Consider the following 22,245-nt stretch of genomic DNA (forward strand, 5'->3'; position numbering starts at 1 on the left):
TCTAGGGCCTGCAAAATTTGTCTTAGTAAAAGATTTTTTTTTTCCCTGCATGGTAATGTTTTCTGTTGCTTGGATTCTTCCTGTGTCAGGACAGGCAATGTATTCAATATGTGCATTTTCGGGGAAAATGGTCCTCAGGTTTATATTCTTATTCTGTCAATATCTTTGTTCTGTAAAATTTAATTAAAGCCGTTAAGAAAAGCAATTAAATGGACTCTATTCATGAAACTAGCTTTATGAACCTTTACACAGCTCCAAGAAACTAAAATATTGCTTGAATTGAAGGAACATTTTACCACCACTTTCTTCATTGTTTGATTAACAAACACACATCCACTTGTTTTTCCTTTTACTCTCAAATGAGGTAAAAGGAATATTTTGTAATTAAGGAATGTTTATAACATTGTTGAGTCCATTCAATATTTTGTGTGACATAAAAGTATTCATTTGTAACTAGTAAGGTTCTGTTTTATTGATTTTACTTTTACCTCTGCTGGAGAATTTATTATTTGAAGAAGCCATCAAAAATATTATAGTCAGATATAAGCACTACCTTATAATTATACAGTTCTTTATAGTTTCCAGGAAGTTCTTTATAGTTTCCAGGTGTCTTCATGTAGGTGCTTTCAGTTAATTCCTCATAGTAAACGTATGATCTAGGCACACACCTCTCTTACAGCTCTGTGAAAATTAGATTAGAGTTTGTCCATCAAGAATAATGTTGTGGGGCTTGTTCAACCTGATGTTAAAACATATTGATCCAGCTGTGGTATTTGAAACAGTGTCATACTGATGTAATATTTGCTAGACATTTAAATCAAACAGAGTAGGCAGCCTAGAAATATACTCTCTTATATGTAATTTGAACCCTAGAATATGATGGCATTATGTGTTCCTCATCTTTGTACTAAAGTAAATTAAGATAGAGTAACAAATGTTAAAAACAATAAAAAAGTTAAAAGCAGCATTTGTACATTTTTATTTTGGTGAGAAATGACTTTCTAACCATAATAGCAATGGAAGGTATCAATAAATAGATCAGTAGATTAAAATTTATTCCCAATTTTCAAATTCTTTTATGTCAAATAACATAAGCAATAATAAATTTAAATGGAAAATGAGAAAATTGTACACAAAAATGACAGGGAATGCTTTGATAAGCAATTTAGACAACAACTCACCAATAGAAAAGGCAAACAATATAAACAAATCTTTCAAATAAAAGAAGTCTAATCTGTTAATAAGTGAAAAAACATTTATTTTCATTATCAAGGAAATGCAAACTAAAATGAGAGTTTTTTCCCCTGTTAAATTGATAACAATAATAATAAATGATAATACCCTGAGTGAGTCAGAGTTGATAAGGCTGACACTCATATACCCTGCTAGGAATGGAGTACAAATTGGTAGCATTTTTTAGAAATTCAATTGGCAATATATATCAAGAGCCTTAAGTTTGTAGGTTATTTCTGATAATGTACAAAGGTGTTCATTCAAACATTATAGGAACATATATTTGGAAACCAATGTCCGACAGCAGAAAAGTGGCTCAATTGTGCTGCATCCATAATATGGGATTACGATTGTCTAAAGCAGTACTATTCAAAGTGTGGTCCTTGGAGCAGCAGCAGCAGCATCACCTGGGACCTCATTAGAAATGCACATTATCTGATCAGATCCACTGAAGCAGAATCTCTGCAGGAGTGGGGCCCAGCAATATTCTAACAACCTCTTTAGATGATTGTTTTGCTTGCTCGCATTTGACATCTAGCATTTTAAAGTAATTTAAAATGGTGATTATTTTGAGGTTGTTACAGTAATTGGGTAGAATGGGAAGTTTGTACTTTTTCTCCTTTGATTTTGATTGGTTAGGTCAGATTTTTTTTCTTTGGTACTAGTTGATTAAAAAGAGAGAGGATACTTTTCCTCTTATTTATTGTTACTAAATAATAACTTGTTAGTAGAATAATTCCTTGTAAATAGAATAATTGCTTAAGGCAATTCTCCAAAATCTCCTCAACAAATATTGGTGGTTCTTGATTTAGGAGGAAAGGAAAAAACCACCTGACTGCCAGTTTGACTGAGATGCCGGCTTCCTTCAGGCCTAGCTTTGAAAATCCCACAGTTTACCAGGCTTAGAATTAGTTTCAGCAACTTCCTCCTGACAGCTGTCAATATGCCTAAGAATTATAATTTAGCCCAGGCGCGGTGACTCATACCTCTAATCTCAGCACTTCGGGAGGCCGAGGCAGGCAGATCACCTGAGGTCGAGAGTTTGAGACCAGCCTGACCAACATGGAGAAATTGTCATTGTCTTTAGTAAACTTATAGGGATTCTGGAATAGCAAAGAAGCAGACAGTTAACGGGAAGGAGAAACAAGTGATTTTTTTTTGAAAAAATTATTTACTACTTTAAAAAGGTTAAATGTAAAGTCTTTCATTAGTTTCACAAAATGTATCTTCCTCATTTGGAAAGCAACCTGTTATGCTTTGAAGAGAGTGAGCAAGTAAAAAAGGGAGATAATTGTCATATTTTCCTAAATGTGAATTAGATACTTTTGCTGTAAGTCTAGCTATGACTTTCAGGCTGCTATTACAGGATTTTCTTTGAAGAATGATACATGTCTTTGGTTGACCTTTGTAGTATCAAGTGTATCAAATTTATCTAGAATAGGGTGTGTCCATATGTGTTACCTAGAGGCTTAATAAACCTTCACATAATGAGTAATTATGTATTGGGCTAAAATCTGTAAAACCTTTTCAGATTTTCAATATGTATGCCTACTTCCTTAAATATTTGAAATTTTTAGATATTTTACTTTTCTTCTTACTGTTCTTTGGATTATGTACCTTTGGTATATAGTGTAAGCTGTAGATCCTATGTATAATTACAAAATGCATGAAGTTAATACTCCCTTTTCTCTGTTTAGCTTGTGAAAATTCAAATGATATAGAATAAAAATGCGATGGTAACTTCCTTGTGAAAGAAAACTAAGTACAAAATTCTCTTCCTCCTATTGTTAAATACAATGTGGAGAAAAAGATTTTTAATTTTTAATTTTCCACCTTCAGCTTATTATTAGCTATATGCTTTTAGGCATTTCTATTTACTAGGGAAAAATTAAAAATTAAAGGACAACTTTATGTTCTTAAGATTATTTAATTTGTCGGGCATGGCGGTGGCTCACGCCTGTAATCCCAGCACTTTGGGAGGCTGAGGCGGGCGGATCACGAGGTCAGGAGATTGAGACCATCCTGGCTAACACGGTGAAACCCTGTCTCTACTAAAAATACAAAAAAATTAGCCAGGCGCGGTGGTGGGTGCCTGTAGTCCCAGCTACTCGGGAGGCTGAGGCAGGAGAATGGCGTGAACCCAGGAGGCAGAGCTTGCAGTGAGCCGAGATAGCACCACTGCAGTCCGGCCTGGGCGAAAGAGCGAGACTCCATCTCAAAAAAAAAAAAAAAAAAAAAAAAAGATTATTTAATTGTGTGGACTCAACTATACTCCATGAAAGAATGATCTAAAACATAATGTTGGCATGACTTAACCTTTTAAAAATGGAAAGTTTAAAAAAAGGCAGAGGGAGTGTAGCTCATTAGTACCTGAAGGGACTCACTATAATATTTGAAGCTGAACTTGTCACTTTGATTTCCTATTCTTTTAAATATAGTATAATTGTTTAGTCTAAAGAATGTATGTTTTAATTACAAGTATATAATATTTCTACCTCCAGTGCAGCATATTAGAAATTTAAACCAGTGCATGTAACTTAATATAAATTAACTTAACCAACTTCTTGAAAGTACTCAGAAAGCCCTAAAAAATATAAAACAATGATTCCCACTGCCTACCCTGCAAAGGACCCCAATACCAAAAGGTATTATTATAGTGAGTTGAAATTTAATGGACTTTTTCTGTGGTCTATTAGAAGTCCTTTTGGATCAAAAGTTGCATTGATGCAGGATAAAATGCTTTGAGGTTTGATTAAGAGAGAGTTGGCAGTAAGAGGACCTAAATTTACTATACTAGAATGAATTTCTGATCCTTTTCTCTTATTTCCACTGACCATGAACATTTCTTGGTATTGATTTCTTCAGAATTACTTTTGTGATCTTTTGCAAAAAGAAACATTGTAGCCTGTTGACAGTAGGTTTTAGGTATGAAATGTTAAAACTTTGAAAAAAACCTGTCATTTTTTCAGACTCTGTATCTTCATATGTTGTTCTGAAAGGCTTTTGTATTTTCTGAATAACTTACATATTTTGATATGGCATTTTACCAATAGCATTCATTTACCTATTTTTGCTTCTTGCCTATTTTCATGGACTGGTTGCCTTATCCAACTTTTTTCTTTCATTGTTTTGTTTTATTTTTATATTCGCCATTCATTCATTCATTCATTCAACTTTTGGGGTTTTGTTGGTAGTTACAAATTAAATGTTTAATCTTATTATTGTATAGCTTACTTTGAATAAAACATGATACATTATTAAAATTGGTATGAAGTATCACTACATTATGAAGCAGAAAATGTTTGGTACAAAACATTTTTTTCCATATTGCATGTAACAATAGGAAGATTCATATGTAAGAACAGAATTTTGTACTTAGTTTTCTTACACATAGAAGTTGCCATCGCATTTTTATTAGATATTTATGTCATAGTTGGCTCTGTGCAAGAGGCTTACATAGAGAGATTAATAAAAACAATACATTGGGCTCTGTCTTCATAAGGATTAGATTTTTAAAAAATACCAATAGGGAAAGACCCAAATGTCAAATAATGGTATCTTATCCAAGTTTTGACTTTGTTTCATAACAGTCCTTGATCTAGCCTGAAATTCATGCAGCAACTAAAACCATTTTTGGAACACAAAGCTTTTCTTTATGCATCTCCTTTAGTGCTTTATAATGGACAGTAAAAATAAATGAATATAACTAACATAATTTTTTACAATACTGGTGCATTAGTATTTTAAGGGGCCAGGAGATATATAGGTTGAAATGAATTATTTCAGCTAAAATTTAAGAAGTATTTAAGAGACACAGTTGGTGAAGTTTTTACATGTCAAAAGAGATATACTTTCTCTTTTATCAATTAGACAAATCTAGAATTCTTAATGTAACTGCTTTAAAGTTGGCAATAAAATGTATTTTTTAGGTATTGGAATACTGATAACTGAATTTCTAAATTATTCATGTGTATTTCACAGTAATGGTTTGGTTAATCATATGTTTAATCAGAAAAAAATCAAGTAGAACACACATCAGATTTTTCTACCATACTGTTTTTTTAAAAAATAATTTCAACTTTTATTTTAGAGTTGGGGTGCATATGCAGGTTTATTACATGGAGATAAATTTCATGTTGTGAGGGTTTGGTGTACAGATTATTTCGTCACTCAGGTAATGGACATAGTACCTGACAGGTAGTATTTTCGTCCTCACCCTCTTCCCATCCTCCCCACTCAATTAGGCCCCAGTGTTTATTGTTCCCTTCTTTGGGTCTATGTGTACTCAACGTTTACCTTCCACTTATATATGAGAACATGTAGTATTTGGTTTTCCTGTGTTAATTCACTTAGGATAATGGCCTCCACTGCATTCATGTTGTTGCAAAGGACACGATTTTCTTCTTTTTTATTGCTGCATAGTATTCAATGGCATATATGTACCACATTTTCTTTATCCAATCTACCATTGATGGACATCTAGGTTGATTTCATGTTTTTGCTATTGTGGATAGTGCTGTGATGAACATATGAGTGCATGCTATTTTTTATAGTCAGGAAATTGAAAGGTAATTAGGGTTCAAAATGTAAAACATTTTGATTATCACATATAAGAATTAAGACATTCTTTTGAAATAGATTACTTAGCAGTAAGTATCATTCCTTTACTTATTCATTAATTCATGAGAAGGTATTAAGCATATACAACTTGCCAAATCTTGTGTGGGGCACTTAAAAACAGAAAGATGATTAGGACACAGTACCTTCCCTCAAATAGCCACCAGGCTAGTGGGGAAAATAAATAAGTGCATAGATCTTTATGATTTAATGTGACAAATGTTGTGCTCTGTGCACCCAGAGATCAAAGACTAACTGTCCATCTTAGTAGTAGAGGGATAGGTTTGCAGTGGAAATTATTTGTGTGCTGAGTCTTAGAGGGCATTAGAGTTTCCTTCTGATGCTGGCATTAAAGGGCAGAGAATGATGTGTGTAATTGGCTATAAGATAGTATGGCATGATGTGAGAACTCGTAGTGGTAGATTCTCCAAAGGAAATTGGGTGCTGAGAGCATCAGGATCTTTATACTGGGGTTAGTTTTCTATACTTACTCTAGACATCTTTTTTGATTTTTGCATTTGCCCAAGCAGTTTAATACTCACTATACTAAATGAATATTTGAAGAACTGAACACAGAGAATTTTAATGCAGTTTTGTCATTTATTGAGTTAACAAATACATACTGAGTGTTTACTGTGGGCTAGACATTTTGCCATCTGTTTTCATTTAAAACGTTTCCAACTTACGTGCTAAACATTGCTGTTCAAATTCACATCTAAGAGTAAAGGAATAGAAGGTCATTATGATGCTTTAATGTGGTGGAGAAGTCAGTGATGTATCCCTAAACTCGTAGTAATATGAGGCCCAAAGTCAAGCTGGTTACTTAGAGTCAGACACTCCTTTGAGATTAGAACTAGGATCCAAGGCTTGGACTCATATTCTGTTAACCACAGTCAGAGGTATGTATGTAATCAGGTAAGAAGGAGTAATTCTAAGGAGGTCAAACATTCTTCATGCTGCGTTGACATTCAGGTGCTACTTGTTAAATTTTTATTATTTTTAATAAAGGTAAATTTAAAGCATTCTAGGATTTACTCCCCAAATTGGTACATATTAAGGGAAGTGGTATTTAAAAGATGTACTTTTACCACAGTTGCTGGGATTAGTATTGAGTATTATTAATTATATTTCCTGATACTCTCATGCTTTCTTTTTACAGACAAATCGATGGTAAACCAGAGAAGCCTTCAGTAACATATGCAACATATCGAGGCCCAAGACACATTAGGAAATATTTAAAGCAACAGACAGGCTTGGCAACTGTGAACACCTTGGACAGAGAAAATGAAAGTTCTGACTCTAGTACAAACAGACACATTGACCCTGGAAGTGAGATTGAGGCTGGGGTACTGCCACTGTTGTTATCAGCTAGTACAGACTCATCTATGAAAGGAAATCTACTTGAAGGCCCATTAGAAGACTCTGATTGTAGCAAAACAAGTTTCAACAAGGAAAATTCTTCGACAAATAACCCAGAACTGCAGAATATTGCCTCTTCCAATAATCTTTTAAATAAAAATGCTTGGGGGAGTATTGAGAGAAATAGGTCATCCCCTTCTTCTGTGACTAACTCCAGCTACGATGGAGAATCTGACTCACAGCACCATTTAAGTTGTGAACCAGTTTCTCAGACTAACAGAAATTTGGTATGTTCAGCATTGTTAACAGGAAGTAACCATCGCAAAGTCCCTTGCAGCCCAGATTTTCAGAGAGTAACTACAACAGAAAATACGATAAAAGAAAACAGCACTGTGATGAGTAATAGGACATTGGTGCAAAGAGAGGAGCTTGTTGAGCCTCAGGGCCCTGCTATTTCTGATTTCTCTTGTAGTAAATCTGATGGGAGTGACACTACTGAACAGGAAAGTACAAATTTGCCAAGTCCAAATAAATCAATTAGGCATGAAGATCTGCAGTTGCCAGGGAGTGAGTGTTCTGACAAGCAAACCATAGATAACTCATCAAAGCAAGCTGCCACTCACACCAATGTCATTGCTCTTCAGAGACATGCTGTGACAGACACAGAATTTGTAAATGAAGGAAAGAGATTGTCTGCCCAAGACAGCCAACAGAAAAATGTGGCTGTTAGAGAAATCAGGCGAGAAACAGAAAGTGCCTCAGCTGGTGAATCCATAGCTTCAAGTCATGTAAAAGCTCCAGAAGATAAAATTGAGTCATTACCCAAAGATACTGACCAATACTTTGAAACCAAAGCCAAAAAGCTTGATTTTAGGTCACATGATAAAATTCCTCATATTAGAATGAATAAAAAAGACCTGGCCTCTTTAAATTACATCAGTGAATCAGCAGTTGTAGCAAGCTTAGGAAATGAAAATGCACCTGAGTTGAAATTTGAACTTAATAGAAGTCACATTTCAGAAACTCCTCTTGACTCTGAGAGTCCTCAACAAGCTGAAGTATCACCTGATGCTAAAACATCTCTTAGCCTTGACTGTAAAAAACTAAATTTCAATATTTCACCTCCTACCTTTGTTTCTGGAGTTGGGATGCTGAGCAAGTTGGATATTCCTGATTTAATGAATGAGGGTTCTCCTGTGCCCATTGAAACTGGGAATGTCAACATTGTTGGTATTTCCTATCAGCCTAGGAAGTGTAAAGAAGAAAATGTGAAAAACCATGTTGAGGCTGCAGGCAGGAAGAGTCCTCCTCCTTCCTTTTGCCTTGAATATACATCTGCAATTTTTGAATTCAAAGAAGTTCTTTCTAATAGTGAAAAATGCCAGGTTCTTCCAGGTTCTGAAGCCAGTGGCCCTCACTTAACTGGGTTGGAGCTATTGAGCTTTGACTCTGGAAACCTCTCTAAGGATTGCAGTTCCATTTTATCTCAAGACCCTAATAGAGTAGAGTTAGTGTCTTCAAACACTAAAGCAAATATGAGCGTAATAGAGAAGTCTGATTCTCTTTCCTTGGAAGCCAAAACTGCTAACATTGTATCAAAAGCTGAAATTGATGGTCAGAGCAATGTTCTTGTGGAGTCACATTCTGGAAGAGGAAAAACTATATCCTTGTCCAAGGTATCTCTTTCAAAAGTGGAGCCCAGAAACATTTCTCAGGATAAAATGTCTTCTTTTCCATTGAAAATTACCCATGTTCCAGAAAAGCCTATTTTGTCAGAATTAACCTTTCTAGAAGTTGAACAGGGCAAAAGTTTTCAATCAATTAATCATAATGAGATAGGAGAGAAATGTTCAGATGCTGGCCTTAAAGAGAATTGCCAAGCTGAGCTTTCTCCTGCTGCCTCCAAATATGAAGATAAACCAGAACCAGAGGTAGATGCCTTAGGCTCTCCTCCTGCTCTTCTTAAAAGTAATATATCTTGGATTTTACCACCTATTCATGATGAAAAAATCAATAGGCAAATGGCGCAGAATTGTGAAGCTCACACTTGTATGATTCATCAATCTTTGGATATTTGTGGGACTAAAAAGATTTCTGGTCACTCAGAAATGACGGAACTCAGCTTAACTAATATTTCCCCTAAATTCCAAGAAACTGGCAGCACGAAAGTAAATTCACCTTTTCTGGATTCTGATTCCAGTTTGGAAAAAAATTCTTCTGCATCTGAGGACTCAAGCTTCCTTAAAGTACCTTCTGTGCTGAAATTGGAAAAGAAATCCTCATCTTACAGAAAGGAAGAGAACATCCATTTTTTAAATGGTGGTATTGATAGTGTGTCATCTTCCTCTAGTTACCCTGAAGAAGTTAGCATGATAGTAAATTCACATAAGCCCCAAAATAATTTGGATTCTATACAAGTTACCAAAGATCTCACACATGAAGGTACCTCCGTAACTAACCTGTTGTACCCTACTACCTCTTATTTGGAATTTGAAACGTCTGTCTCAATTGGGACAGAAGTAACCCCATTTCAGGAACATTTTGGGATTTATACTGGGAAGATATCCCTTGATTTCCCAACTGCTGCCCAATTTGACAATCTCGTGGAAGCAGAGACTGGAGCAGTTGCTGGGCCTGCAGCGTCAGTTAACAGCTCAGGCCAACAGTGTTCTGAAGCCTCTGCTGAGCACATAGAAGCCAGGAGAAGAGCACATGACCAACTTTTGGACCTCAGAAGTAGTTTCCTCAAAAAGGCCGATACATTGATTGGTGAGATTTTTAATTCTGTCAGGGAAGAACTAAAATTCAAACACACAGTGAGTACCTGCCAGGAGCATATAGCCATAGAAGGTATAATGAATCTGGGTACCCTGAAAGAAGACATCTCTGAGAAAAACCCATCAGAAGTGACACTAACAGAAATACAACAGACAGAGGGTTTGGAAGAGCAAGGCATGGAAAACATGTCAGAAGTCAAAGAGAAGCCCTGTGTTTCACCAACAGTTGGTGAGAAGAGTCTTCTTGTTGATCCTAATAGTATGAATGTATCTTGTTTGTTAGAAGATAAAGCTAGGGAATTAGTCAATGAGATTATTTATGTAGCCCAAGAAAAATTGAGAAATGATACTTTTGAAGATACTGAGGATACTTGGGATTCTGAACTTCAGGCTAATACTTCAAAAATTCTGAACAGTGATAGTGTTAAGCCACATGATGTAGTTAGAGAGTTCTTGGTTTCAGAACAGCCAGTAAATCAAAGCACACAAATTAGTGAAAATAAAGTATTAAATGAATTCTTCTCCCTAAGTAACTTAGCTAGTGGCACAGAGTCAATTAAGGGAGGAGAAATTGTTCTCTACCAAAAATCCCTATTTTCTGGAAATGGATCTGGACTGTCTGATAGTATAAATTTGCAGGAATCAGATACGGTTTTACTAGCTGAAGACATGTCACATAAACGGTTAGATGATAGGGTAAAAACACATTTATTTCACAGTGAGGACTGTAATGAGACAATGGAAATAGAGAATGTGGATAATAACAAAACTGAGACAGAGGACAGAAGAACTCTTGTATTAAATTTCAAATGGCCTCCACTTGTGAATGATGACATCCATGCACCTGGTACATCTAAAAGCAGTTTGTCTGATAGCCTTGTATGTATATCTGAAAAAAACTTGCCAGGACACAGTAAAAACACACCTCTTGCAATGTCAGAAGTAGGGAAAGTACACAAGAAGGATAATGAAATAAATATAGGGAAAATTGAACTTATACCTTCCATGTTAGAAACAGGGAAAACAAACAAAAAGGATGCTGAATTGAATATTCTGAAATATGAGGCAGTCCCTCCTATGATAGAAATGGGAAGAATACATAAAATGGATGCTGAATTGAATGTCACGAAAACTGAGCCAAAAGCTAATGTTTTTAAAATAGGAGAAGTATACCAAATGGATGCCGAGAGCTGTATTGAAAAAACTGAGGGATCAGCTGTCATTTTAGGAATGGAAAAAGCTTATAAGATGAAGGATACTGAAGGGGATATTGGCAAAATTGAGGTGATACCTATGATGCCAGAAGTGAAAAATATCCACCAAAAGGATGCTGAAGGGGATATTGTAAAGACTGAGATGACACCTGTTACAATAGACATGGAAAATATTTACCAAACGCATGCTGAAGGGGATATTGGCAAGACTGGGACGATAGCCTTGTCAGAAGTGGAAAATATCCACCAAAAAGATGGTGAAGGGATTAGTGAAAAGGCTGAAGTGATACCCGTTACATTAGCAATGGAAAATACTTACCAAAAGGATGCTGAAGGGGATATTGGAAAGGCTGAAGTGATGCCTGTGAGGTTAGAAATGGAAAATACTTACCCAAAGGACACTGAAAGAGACAGTGGCAAAACTGAGGTGATGCCCCTTGCATTAGAGGTAGTAAATACTTACCAAAAAAATGCCAAAGGTTTTACCGGGAACACTGAGGGGTCTATGTTGAAAATGGAAGCTACTTACCAAAAGACTGCTGAAGAGGTCATTAAGAATACTGAAATAGTACCGTGTGTGTTAAAAGTGAAGGAAGCACACGAGGCAGCACCTGCCCCCTTAGAAATGGAAAAAGCATGCAAGAGAGATGTTAAAGAGACTATTGGAGCAACTGTGTCCACACCCTCTGTGATAGAAATGGAAAAAATATCCCCAGAAGATTGTGGTGAGAATATTGGGAAACACAAAGTGTTACCCGCAGTGGTAGACATTGAGAAAATACATGGAACAGGACTAGGATTGACCACTAAACAAGGGGAGGCCATGCCTCCTGCATTTGAAAGTAAAACACCACAAGAGTATGCTGAAGGGAGTGTTGAAGAAACAAAGGAAGAGCCTACAGAAATAAAGGAAGGCTTGATAGCACATGAAAATAGACTTCCTACATATTTCAGGGGATATGAATCCCCTACATTAAGTAAGGATTATGAGGGCTACCCAGCCCCAGCAATGCCAGATTTTCAACCTGGGGATACCACAGTAAGACTAGACAAAAGAATGTCTCTTACTGCAATATATGACAAGAGGAGAGAGACAGATTATAGTGATAAAGGATATAATTTAGCTTTTGTTTCTCAAGATGAACAAGAAAATTCTTCCTTTACTATATTATACGAAGAGCCCCTTCAAGAGGAGGACAAGTATGCTTCCGCAGAAGCAAGACAAACACAGTCTGTCTTGTTTCATGATACGTCCGCTGACAGCATGCCTGTTCTGGCATGTGAAAGGTCTGAGAGTAGAACTGACCTTGTCCATCACTTTGAAAAAGGTACTAAATTAGGTGAGACATTTGATAGTGATAGTTCAGAAATGTTCTTATCAGTGGAGGCCAAAAGGTACAAAATTTATCCTTTAGCATTGTCTCCCATTTATGAGGATGACAGCTCACAGGAGGACATTCTATCTAGTGAGGTTTCACCTGGTCACCATGGCCCCAGGAAATCAAGAGAGAGTGAAAACCAGTCCTCTTCTGTTTTATCCCTTCTCCAGTCAGTGTCAGAACGTTTAAAGATGAATTTTGATGAAGATGACAGAGAGGCAGCTGATGAGGAAGAAGAGGAGGAGGAGGCAGCAGTATTGCGTAAAGGAGATCTGAGAGCTGGAAGTGGGGAGCATGTTACCTTCCAGTTGCCAGATCCTTCCATCACATTTTACCCTGATGACCAGGAGAGCATTGGAATTTCTAAGAATTCATATGTGATGCCAAATGAACCTACTACCTCCAATCTGCAAGTTGGTCTGTGGCCAGAAAACACCTCGTTTCTCCAGAAATCTGACCTTACTTCTAAACTACATTCTTCTTTAAAGAGTGCTTATCATCAGTATCTGCAGACTTCCCAAAGTCATGCCTCAGAAAAAGGAGCCAGATTTGGTGGAATTTTTCAGGAACCAGTGTCAAAATATTTCCGTGTTCAAGACAACCCAGGCAGATTGAGCCCATTTATAGAGGTAAGTTATTTTGTTTATTATATTAATAATAGTTATTAAAGCTTTGGGTCACGAAATTATCTAAAGGCTTATTAAGAAAAGTCAATGTTTTGGCCAAGCATGGTGGCTCATGCCTGTAATCCCGGCACTTTGGGAGGCCGAGGCAGGTGGATCACGAGGTCAGGAGTTGAAGACCAGCCTGGCCAAGATGGTGAAACCTTGTCTCTACTAAAAATAAAAAAAAATTAGCCGGGCATGGTGGCGGGCGCCTGTAATCCTAGCTACTGGGGAGGCTGAGGCAGAGAATGGCTTGAACCTGGGAGGCAGAGGTTGCAGTGAGCCAAGATCGCACCAGTGCACTCCAGTCTGGGCGATAGAGTGAGACTCCGTCTCAAACAAACAAAGCAAAAAAGAAAATGTTTTGAGGTTGTAGAAGTTGTATAAAGTTTGTTTCATAAAAATATCAGATTCTTTGGTTGAAATATATCATAACTCATGTATTTTAGCTGGACTACTTAGAAAAAAAAATTTCTTGGTCAGAATTTAAAAAGCATAATACTGAAGCAAGGTTATTTTGAAGTCTTTTGCTAATATTTTTCAAACTAAATTAAGTGACAGCATTCCAAATTTCTCAAGGTACTGTATGTGGAAAAATTGTCACTTTGCATTTAGCTTATTAGTTTCATGAAAAATCTTTCTGTTAAGTAAAATTTTTAAGTATTTGACAGCAGCCTCGCACTACAACAACTCATGTTGTTCATGCAACGCAGGGCAGTGAGCAACCTAAATCAAACAAAAGAACTGAAAACATTATAGCTGGAAAATGTTTTAAATTCAATTACAGTTTTCTTTGATTTAGAAATATTTAAATATTTAATGTAGAATGCTTATTAAATATGGGACTTTCCTTTCTGGCATTTCCAAGATCATGGTACTTTCAAGATAAAGATACAGGATGTCCAAGGCCTGTATTTTTACCTTAAACAATCTTCATGGCAAATAGTAATACTCAAAGACCAACCAAAACCTTGCAAAGCAAAGTCGTTTTAAAAGAAATGATAGGATTTGAAGAAATATTTCTTTCATGGTTCTCCACTGGCTACCAAATCAAGTGGCACCTCTTAACTCTGCATTATAAGGCTCCCAAGTTCTGTTTTGCCAGCCTTGTCTCCCCACACTCTGGGTGCACACTCTGTGTTTCCTACCAGTACACTTTTCCCCAGGATGGTTCTCTTCCTAGAATTTCTTTATTCACTATCCCATCACAACCTGCCACATTTTCCACTCACTGAAATATTGTTTTTCAAGGTCCCTCAATACTACTTCCTCAGAAATGCCTCTTTGAACCTCTGTATGCCCTCACCTCCATGCTGGTGCCATTTCCATAACCTAGTGTTTTCCTTGTATTTTACCTGTGAATGTGACTTAGTCCCCTGGCTTAGTAGAGCTATGCAAATATGATCATCTGTTTACCCATTCTAAGCTATGTACTTCTTGAGGGCAGAGACAATGTGTTAATTTCCTATATATTTGTATTTATATCACTTGTATCTAGAGAAGCACCTTGCTCATAATGAACACTAACTAAATATGTGATAAATTGGATACAAGACTGCTAAGAAAATGAATTATGCATCTTTTCACCGATGTTTCTTAAAGCTTACTTTTCCACTTTTATTATTTCAGAATGTTGACAAACAAACTCTGAGATGTAACCCAAGACCTGGGAAGGTAAGGATAACTTTCTCAAACTAAGATAAAGGTTAAACATTAGGTAACTTTCAGGCTTGAGGAATTTAATATAAGTGACTTAGAAAATGATTTTATTCAAGGATTTAACATCTAAAGTAACATTTGCTTTTGTATATTTAGGATATTTATTTCTATGTTCTAGGACATTTTAGAATTTAAAATACATTCTAAAAATTAGTTATTGTAACTACTTACTGCTATTTACTGTGTTGCAGATGGTTATCTATGATCTCCATGAAAGTACATATAAACAAGAAGTCTACTGTAATATTCCTGATGCTACGTCATGGTCTTTTCCAAATGGAGTTCTAATAAAAGTTGTAAGGGGCTGGTAAGAAGTTTCTTAAAATTTTATAGCATATTTTCTTAAATTAAATGTATCTTCTTGCTGTTAATGCTTTTTTTTTCTATTTTTTATTGAAGTCATATTCTCCTTCCTCTACTTTTCGACAGAAGATTTTGAAACATTATTATTAGTGTGTTATAACTTAATTGTTCTTTTTATTTACTATGGCATAAAATACAATCTGTTTTTAGTGCTTAAGCCAGTAAGTTGCAAGACCTAATCTATACAATCAATACCATTCTGTAACTGCATTATTAGCAGGATAGATTTGGCAAGTTTGGGTGAATGCTTCAGTTGAATGAAGCATAGCTTTGAAAATGAGTTCAGAATTTGTGGGATGCTGAGGAATGTGAAGGCCACATAGTTAAAGTTGTTTGTATAGCTGACTTGCTCAAGAAGTGAAGGAATCTTTGTATGGTCTAAAAATGAGGGGCAACCCCATCTATTTATTATGGACCATGACCCATGGACATGCTGGAGCCAGAATTTATCTGTCCAGTGTTTAGGCTACCCAGGTCAGCATTCATGTCTTAAATCATATGGTGTAATCTCGTCTTCATATAATAAAATGGGACATGTGTCCTGTGTTATTCAGCAACAAGAAAATTAGAAGTATAATTTGGAATTGTTGCACTATTGTTTTTTATGCAACTGTATAGTTTCGTATAGACCACATCTATAAAGAGCATACATACATAAATATAGACATAGAAATATATTGTGGTACTATGTTCAGAAAGTATTTTTATTTCCAAGGTATATGCACTTTTATTTTTTCTTTACTGTTTGCCTGTACTTAAATTAGCATATATCATTGTTTCAAAAAATAGGGTTATATGCTAATAGTGGAAGATATCCCAGCTTAAAAAATTTAAGTAGACAAAATGGTCTGTGACTTATATGCCTTATTTCTTAGAAAATTAAATATAACTCATCATTGCATTTCTCTTTGTTTAGCTGGATTTTATATGAGAAACCACATTTCCGAGGTCAGAAATGTGTGCTAGAAGAAGGGGAAAAGGTGTTAAATTGTGACTGGATTCTTCAGAACAGAAGGCATCCACAAAGAAACTTTATATTGGGTTCTCTCAAACATGTCTTAAAGGTAACAACTGTAGATTTTTCTATTTTTTATTTGATTTTATTTATCATATAGTAAACCTGTGCTGTGGCCTGGCAATGTTTACAAATCATTGCTAATTTTTGTGCTGTTATTAATCTTCATTACCATATTGATAATCTTTTGAATTTATGCAAATAGAGTGAATGGCAATTAAAAATATTAACCAGAGGTAATCTAGTTTATAAAATGTTACATGGGCCGGGCGTGGTGGCTCATGCCTGTAATCCCAGCACTTTGGGAGGCTGAGGCGGGCAGATGACCTAAGATTGGGAGTTCGAGACCATCCTGGCCGACATGGTGAAACCCTGTCTCTACTAAAAATACAAAAATTGGCCGGGCGTGGTGGTGCAAGTCTGTAATCCCAACTACTCTGGAGGCTGAGGCACAAGAATCACTTGAACCCAGGACACGGAGGTTGCAGTCAATCAGGATCACGCCACTGCACTCCAGCCTGGGCGACAGAGTGAGATTCAGTCTCAAAAAATAATAATAAATAAACATATAAAATGTTACATGATGTACTATATATATTTTTTATAGGATTATACTATTGCTATTAAAATATGCTAATAGGAATAGTATTCTCCTATAATAGTATACTATACACTATACTATAATAGTATACTACTATATTAGTATGCTACTGCTCCTACTGTAATACTCCTAGTAGTATATAATAGTATAGTATTGGCTGGGCACTGTGGCTCACACCTGTAATCCCAGCACTTTGGGAGGCTGAGGTGGGTGGATCACTTGAGGTCAGGAGTTCAAGACCAGACTGGCCAACATGGTGAAACCCTGTCTCTACTAAAAATACAAAAATTAACCAGATGTCATGGTGGTCAGCTGTAATCCCAGCTTCCCAGGAGGTTGAGGCAGGAGAATCACTTGAACCTGGAGGGCAGAGGTTGCAGTGAGCTGAGATCATGCCACTGCACTCAGCCTGGGCGACAGAGCAAGACTCTGTCTAATAATAATAATAATAATAATAATAATAATAATAGCAGCACAGTATTACAGAATACTCCTAATTAGTATACTGTTCCTAATTAGAAGTATACTATTCAGGAATCTTAGAGATTCCTTATTGATTTCCAGATATATCTTTTTCTAGTGTAGATTGCTACTACTTAGTATAGACGTGTGTGCATGCATGTGTGTGTGTTAGGGGAAATAAGGGAGGATTGGAATAGGAAGGGAAGGTATTTTTTATTTTTCTGCTTAGAAAATATTAATACTAAGATGAGAAGGGTCTTCCAATATAATAAAATATTTTGTAAGAAGTTCTGTGGTAGTATAGAGGGGGGTTAATTAGTGATAAGGACATCTTAGATAAGGACAGAATTCTCCTCACATGTATTCTTAAGATTTCCTTCATAATATGTGATACAGTACAGTTACTCATGTGACAGTAATGGATATATGTAGTTTTCAAGTTATGGAGATTTCATTTATATACATAAAAAGTATAAATTGAGATGAAAACTATCATGATGACTTGGATTGTTATTATTAAACTCTTGACAGTGGTCTATAGCATTCAGAGAAATTAAATATAGCCTACAGAAAAACTCAAGTTATAAAGGTGTCTGCACATATTTTATGTGAATCAATACTGTCTGCAAAGCTGTAGGCAAACCTATATTTAACAATATTTGTGTCTGCTTTTGAGCCAATACTGTGGTGTGCACAGGGAATAGAAATACAAGTGAGATATGGTTCCTTACTTCAGGTTGCTTAAAGACTCGGGGAGAGCAGCTGAGTCACATGATTGTATGATGTGAGAAGCGTTCTCCAGGGCCCTCTGGGCACACAGAAGAAACAACTCACCTTTGGGAAGAGGCGTGTCACCTGGAGGAGGTGGCACCTGTTTGGAATGTTGCAAGGACTAACAGGAGTTAAGCAGTCTGGGAGATAGGAGGGAGTTCCTGGCAGAGCCACTTTTGTCAGATACAGAGGTGAGCTTTGGTGGCCTAGTATACTGCAAGGAGATTAAGATGGCTGAAGTGGAGAGAGCAATGTCCATTTTCACTGAAAGATTTAACTGTAGTCAGTTCAGTTCTGCAGATAACCATTTGAGTGCTCACTCTATTAACTCAACTAGAAATTCCTTGAAAAAATGACTAGTTAGTTCGTAACTGGACTCTTCTAAGATTTATATCACTTGTGGTTTTGTGCTTTCTTTGTGAAATCAGGCACTATGCCAAGGCCTAGTGGGAAAAAAATGAGTAATATATGGCAAAGAGCCACCTCTCTCACCCCCCCACCAAAATCAAACAATAAAATCAAACAGATTTAATCTGGTGAGCATAGATATTTGAATGGATATTTGCACGTCCACCATTTGCTTAGAATATATTATAAGAAAGAGTAAGTCAGGCTTGTACTTTTTCTTCAGTGTTTGTTCTCGGAATCATTTTTTTTTTAGTTGCAGTATTAGTTCGTGTGTCTCGAACAGGTTAACAACTTTTAGTGAGGAAGGAAAATAAAACTATTGAGCATTGAATGGAAGAGGCATGAGCCTTGTTTAAATATTTTACAAAGTAATAATTAGGCATCAAACTGCTTCCTTTTTCCAACGTTGTCAGAATTCTTCCTATCGTTGCTTCACTTTCATGGTGGTTGTTTCCATGACGGATTCACTTCTCCCTATTCTATGCCAACTTTATCTTGTTGAATCATCTTTATATTAGTTGTTATATTGGTGTAGTCAAGACTTTAATGTCCTTTAAAGATAGTTATTTCATGATGTCTTCACTTTAGAGTACACCACCCAAACATTGTTTGTACAACACAATGCAGAGGAAATTTGTTTGTGTGAGACAGTTAGTTACGTATTTTGTTACTGTAACTCAGATCCCTGGGGGGACATTAATATGGAAATATTTGAAATAATGTTACTAGAACTCTATTATTAATAGCATACAAAAGAGCCTTGAGGATTGACAGGTATAGCGAATACCCTCAGTAATCAGTAATTGTAGATTCCAGTTAAGGGTTGTCTTTGTCCCCAGGGAAAATAATTGGGGGTGAAGGTAGTAGTGTGGTGAATCTTGATTCAAGTGCTTTCATTTATAAAATTAGAATAAATGAATATTGCAAATTACTATGTTTACTGTGTATTTAAGGTTTTTTTTAAAAGATATGACATCTTTCTTATGGTAAGATCTGTTGTTAGATGCAGGACTGAGGTATCTTATATAAGGTAGAGACAAATATATTTTCTTACTGTGTTTGTTTACTGTGATTTTGTTAACTATAAAACTGTCTTCATTCTTACTAATTGCCATAATAGTATAAGTTTGCAAATTTCACTAATATATTTGAAAAGTGTAGCAGGACTACGAAAGTATACAAGGAAGCCATATAAACTTAAATTATTTTTTGTTTCTAGGTTACTTTAAAGTGCCTTGCAGTTGCTCGTGTTTGACTTTCTTTGTCCATCAAGAATTATACATATGTTTTGCAAAGCATGCTATTTCTGTGAATAGCCACCGTGAAGATAGAACTTAACAGTGAAATCTTTTTCAATCAACTAGAGCAAAAATTAGTTTTCTAGTGAAGATAACAGCAAACATATACCTTCTCATTTTTGTTTATTTTCATTTTTTAGTGATTACACTTTTGCTATTATACTGTTTCCATCTGTGTTGTTGTAGACTTGAATGCTTCTTAGCTTTTCCCTTTTAGAGTACACCACCCAAACATTGTTTGTACAACACAATGCAGAGGAAATTTGTTTGTGTGAGACAGTTAGTTATGTATTTTGTTACTGTAACTCAGATCCCTGGGGGGACATTAATTTGGAAGTATTTGAAATAATGTTACTAGAACTCTATTATTAATAGCATACAAAAGAGCCTTGAGGATTGACAGGTGACTGTTCTAAACATTTCTGCTTATTTTTGAAGTGAAACTTTAGAACGAAGTATACTTTTATACTTTAAAGGATATTTTAGATTATGCTTCTTTACTATTTTGCATTTTAGAACCAATTTTCTGAAAATGAGATGTATAAACTTGCTTGCTTTTGTATATTAATAAGAATGATTGAGAATTCAGTTTGGGGAAAAGTTGAAAAATCAGAATATTATACTTTTAGAATTGCAAAACTTAAATAGAATTGTTCAGTCTCTTATAAATGCCACCTCTATTATTACATTTACCTATTAAAGCATATGCATTTGAATCTCACAGTGTCATAGGGGATAATTACTAAAACTTGAGTTGTATCGAGTTCTATCATTAAATACTCATGAGTATTGAGATAGTGTGTTAAGACAGAAATGTACCTGTAATTTCAGAGAAGGGAAAAAATAATTGTAATTTTGATTCCCTAAGAAGGGATGAGGTCTTTTTTTGAGTTAGAACTTGACTATTAGAAGAGATTTTTGAAAGTAAGAATACAAAGAATTATTTCTTTAGTTGAGATAGGGGAAACATCTGCAAAGCCTACAGAGGCTGGAGTGGAAGTGGAGATAGCATGAAGACCAATATGATTGCAGAGTTGTAGGAAGTTAGTGTGGATCACTAGTTTGGTGTCCTATTATAGAAAGACAAACAGAAACATGAATTTGATGTGCTTGGGTCTGAAGCCAATGAGTTTCTTGAGGAAAGTGATGTTCTAACAAGTTCAGCTGTCTAAAGAGTAGTAGCTAGTGCTTGACTAGTGGTTGTAAGTAGGCCTGTAATCAAAGTTTGGGCCTAACCAAGGGCTGTGACAGTGGAAATATGTAAGAAGAGATATGCATGAGGGAAATTTTTAAGGAAGGTCTCACAGGACAATGGGTGCATGATTTTTTAAGACTGTGTTGGAGTAAAGGGTCAATTTCATAATGCTTTTCTTCTTCAAACCTACTGCACTAGGAAATGGAGTCCTACAGGGAGGAAAACAGATTTCCTTTACCCTCACCTCTAATGACTATTTCTTTTGTCAATGTAAATTAGATAAACACTGAAGAGGGTACTGCTTCTCTCCTTGTTTTTTTTATATCCCCAATGAGATCAGCTTTTATTTAACTCTCTTCCTCCCTTATGGTTTTATTATACTGCTAAGAAGGAAGGCTTACAGACATTTGGCACTCAAATAGTTTGGTAACTCTGAAATCTGAACTCAATTTGGTAACTCTAAGCATTGCTTAATGGAATGAATCTTTAAAAAAAAAAGCAGAAACATTGGGACAATAATTTTTCCATAAAATTTATGATTTTCATGTCATTAACAGCTTTTTAGAAAAACTTTTTAAAAAAAAAAGGGTGAGGAGAAACAATATTTCCTTTATGTTTTCTTTGTGAAGAAATTCAACTCAATAATGAGAACAGTGTAACTGTATGTCCAGGACATTGAGAAGACTGGACTGTGTGACTCTAGTTGATTTCAAAGCCAAATTATTTTTTTTTCAGGACTGCAGCATTCCAGAGATAGAGCTTTTCCCACAATCTGACCCAGCCTGTTGTCCTGTCTACATACAGAGAGCAGTCCCCAATTTGGAAGAACTGAATATCTCCAAATCTGTGTCCTTCACTGTGAAGTCAGGAGTGTACGTATCAGCTCCTTTTTATTATAGTGATTGATGGCCACCGATTTCATATTTCAATAGATGATGTACATATTTCTAAAGTTTCTAGCTAATATTTATACTCTCAGTCACCCAAGAAAGACTGCAGGGGTGAAAAGATTCTTTGGATCTAATTAGAGCTTTGATATATGACTCACAGGAGCAGGTATAGAATTCTGAGATGTAGTTCTTGATATATGGATCTATTGTCTTTTCATCCAACAAATTCTGTGATTGAGAAATAAAAGCATGTCCCTGGCCTAAAATTTTGGAGCCTGA

The 22,245-nt window shown here is 35.8% G+C and overlaps 1 protein-coding gene and 1 long non-coding RNA gene across 6 annotated transcripts in view; one reads left to right on the top strand and one right to left on the bottom strand.

Annotated features, from left to right (window-relative positions):
• CRYBG3 (crystallin beta-gamma domain containing 3) overlaps window positions 1–22,245 on the top strand; it is a 126,481-nt gene that overhangs the window by 44,244 nt on the left and 59,992 nt on the right. For 4 of the 5 annotated variants that reach the window (XR_010155658.1, XM_526496.8, XM_009445940.5 and 1 more), the window contains 5 exons: window positions 7,010–13,208; window positions 14,874–14,918; window positions 15,155–15,270; window positions 16,243–16,390; window positions 21,812–21,948. Coding sequence is in view for 4 of the 5 variants with exons in the window: in XM_526496.8 (XP_526496.4) it covers window positions 7,010–13,208; window positions 14,874–14,918; window positions 15,155–15,270; window positions 16,243–16,390; window positions 21,812–21,948 (6,645 nt within the window). In the remaining variant the exon portion in view is untranslated. Of the gene's footprint in view, window positions 1–7,009; window positions 13,209–14,873; window positions 14,919–15,154; window positions 15,271–16,242; window positions 16,391–18,140; window positions 18,235–21,811; window positions 21,949–22,245 lie in introns of those variants that run through there. The other variant, XM_063806929.1, reaches the window with a different exon arrangement.
• Window positions 452–9,756, bottom strand: LOC107970700 (uncharacterized). The gene is made up of 5 exons (XR_008547040.2): window positions 9,669–9,756; window positions 9,388–9,467; window positions 8,339–8,454; window positions 2,220–2,336; window positions 452–681 (listed from the first exon to the last, which is right to left on the bottom strand). It is a non-coding gene; the product is annotated as an uncharacterized LOC107970700 (long non-coding RNA).

This window comes from Pan troglodytes, chromosome 2, assembly GCF_028858775.2.
Source record: "Pan troglodytes isolate AG18354 chromosome 2, NHGRI_mPanTro3-v2.0_pri, whole genome shotgun sequence".
NCBI lineage: Eukaryota > Metazoa > Chordata > Mammalia > Primates > Hominidae > Pan > Pan troglodytes.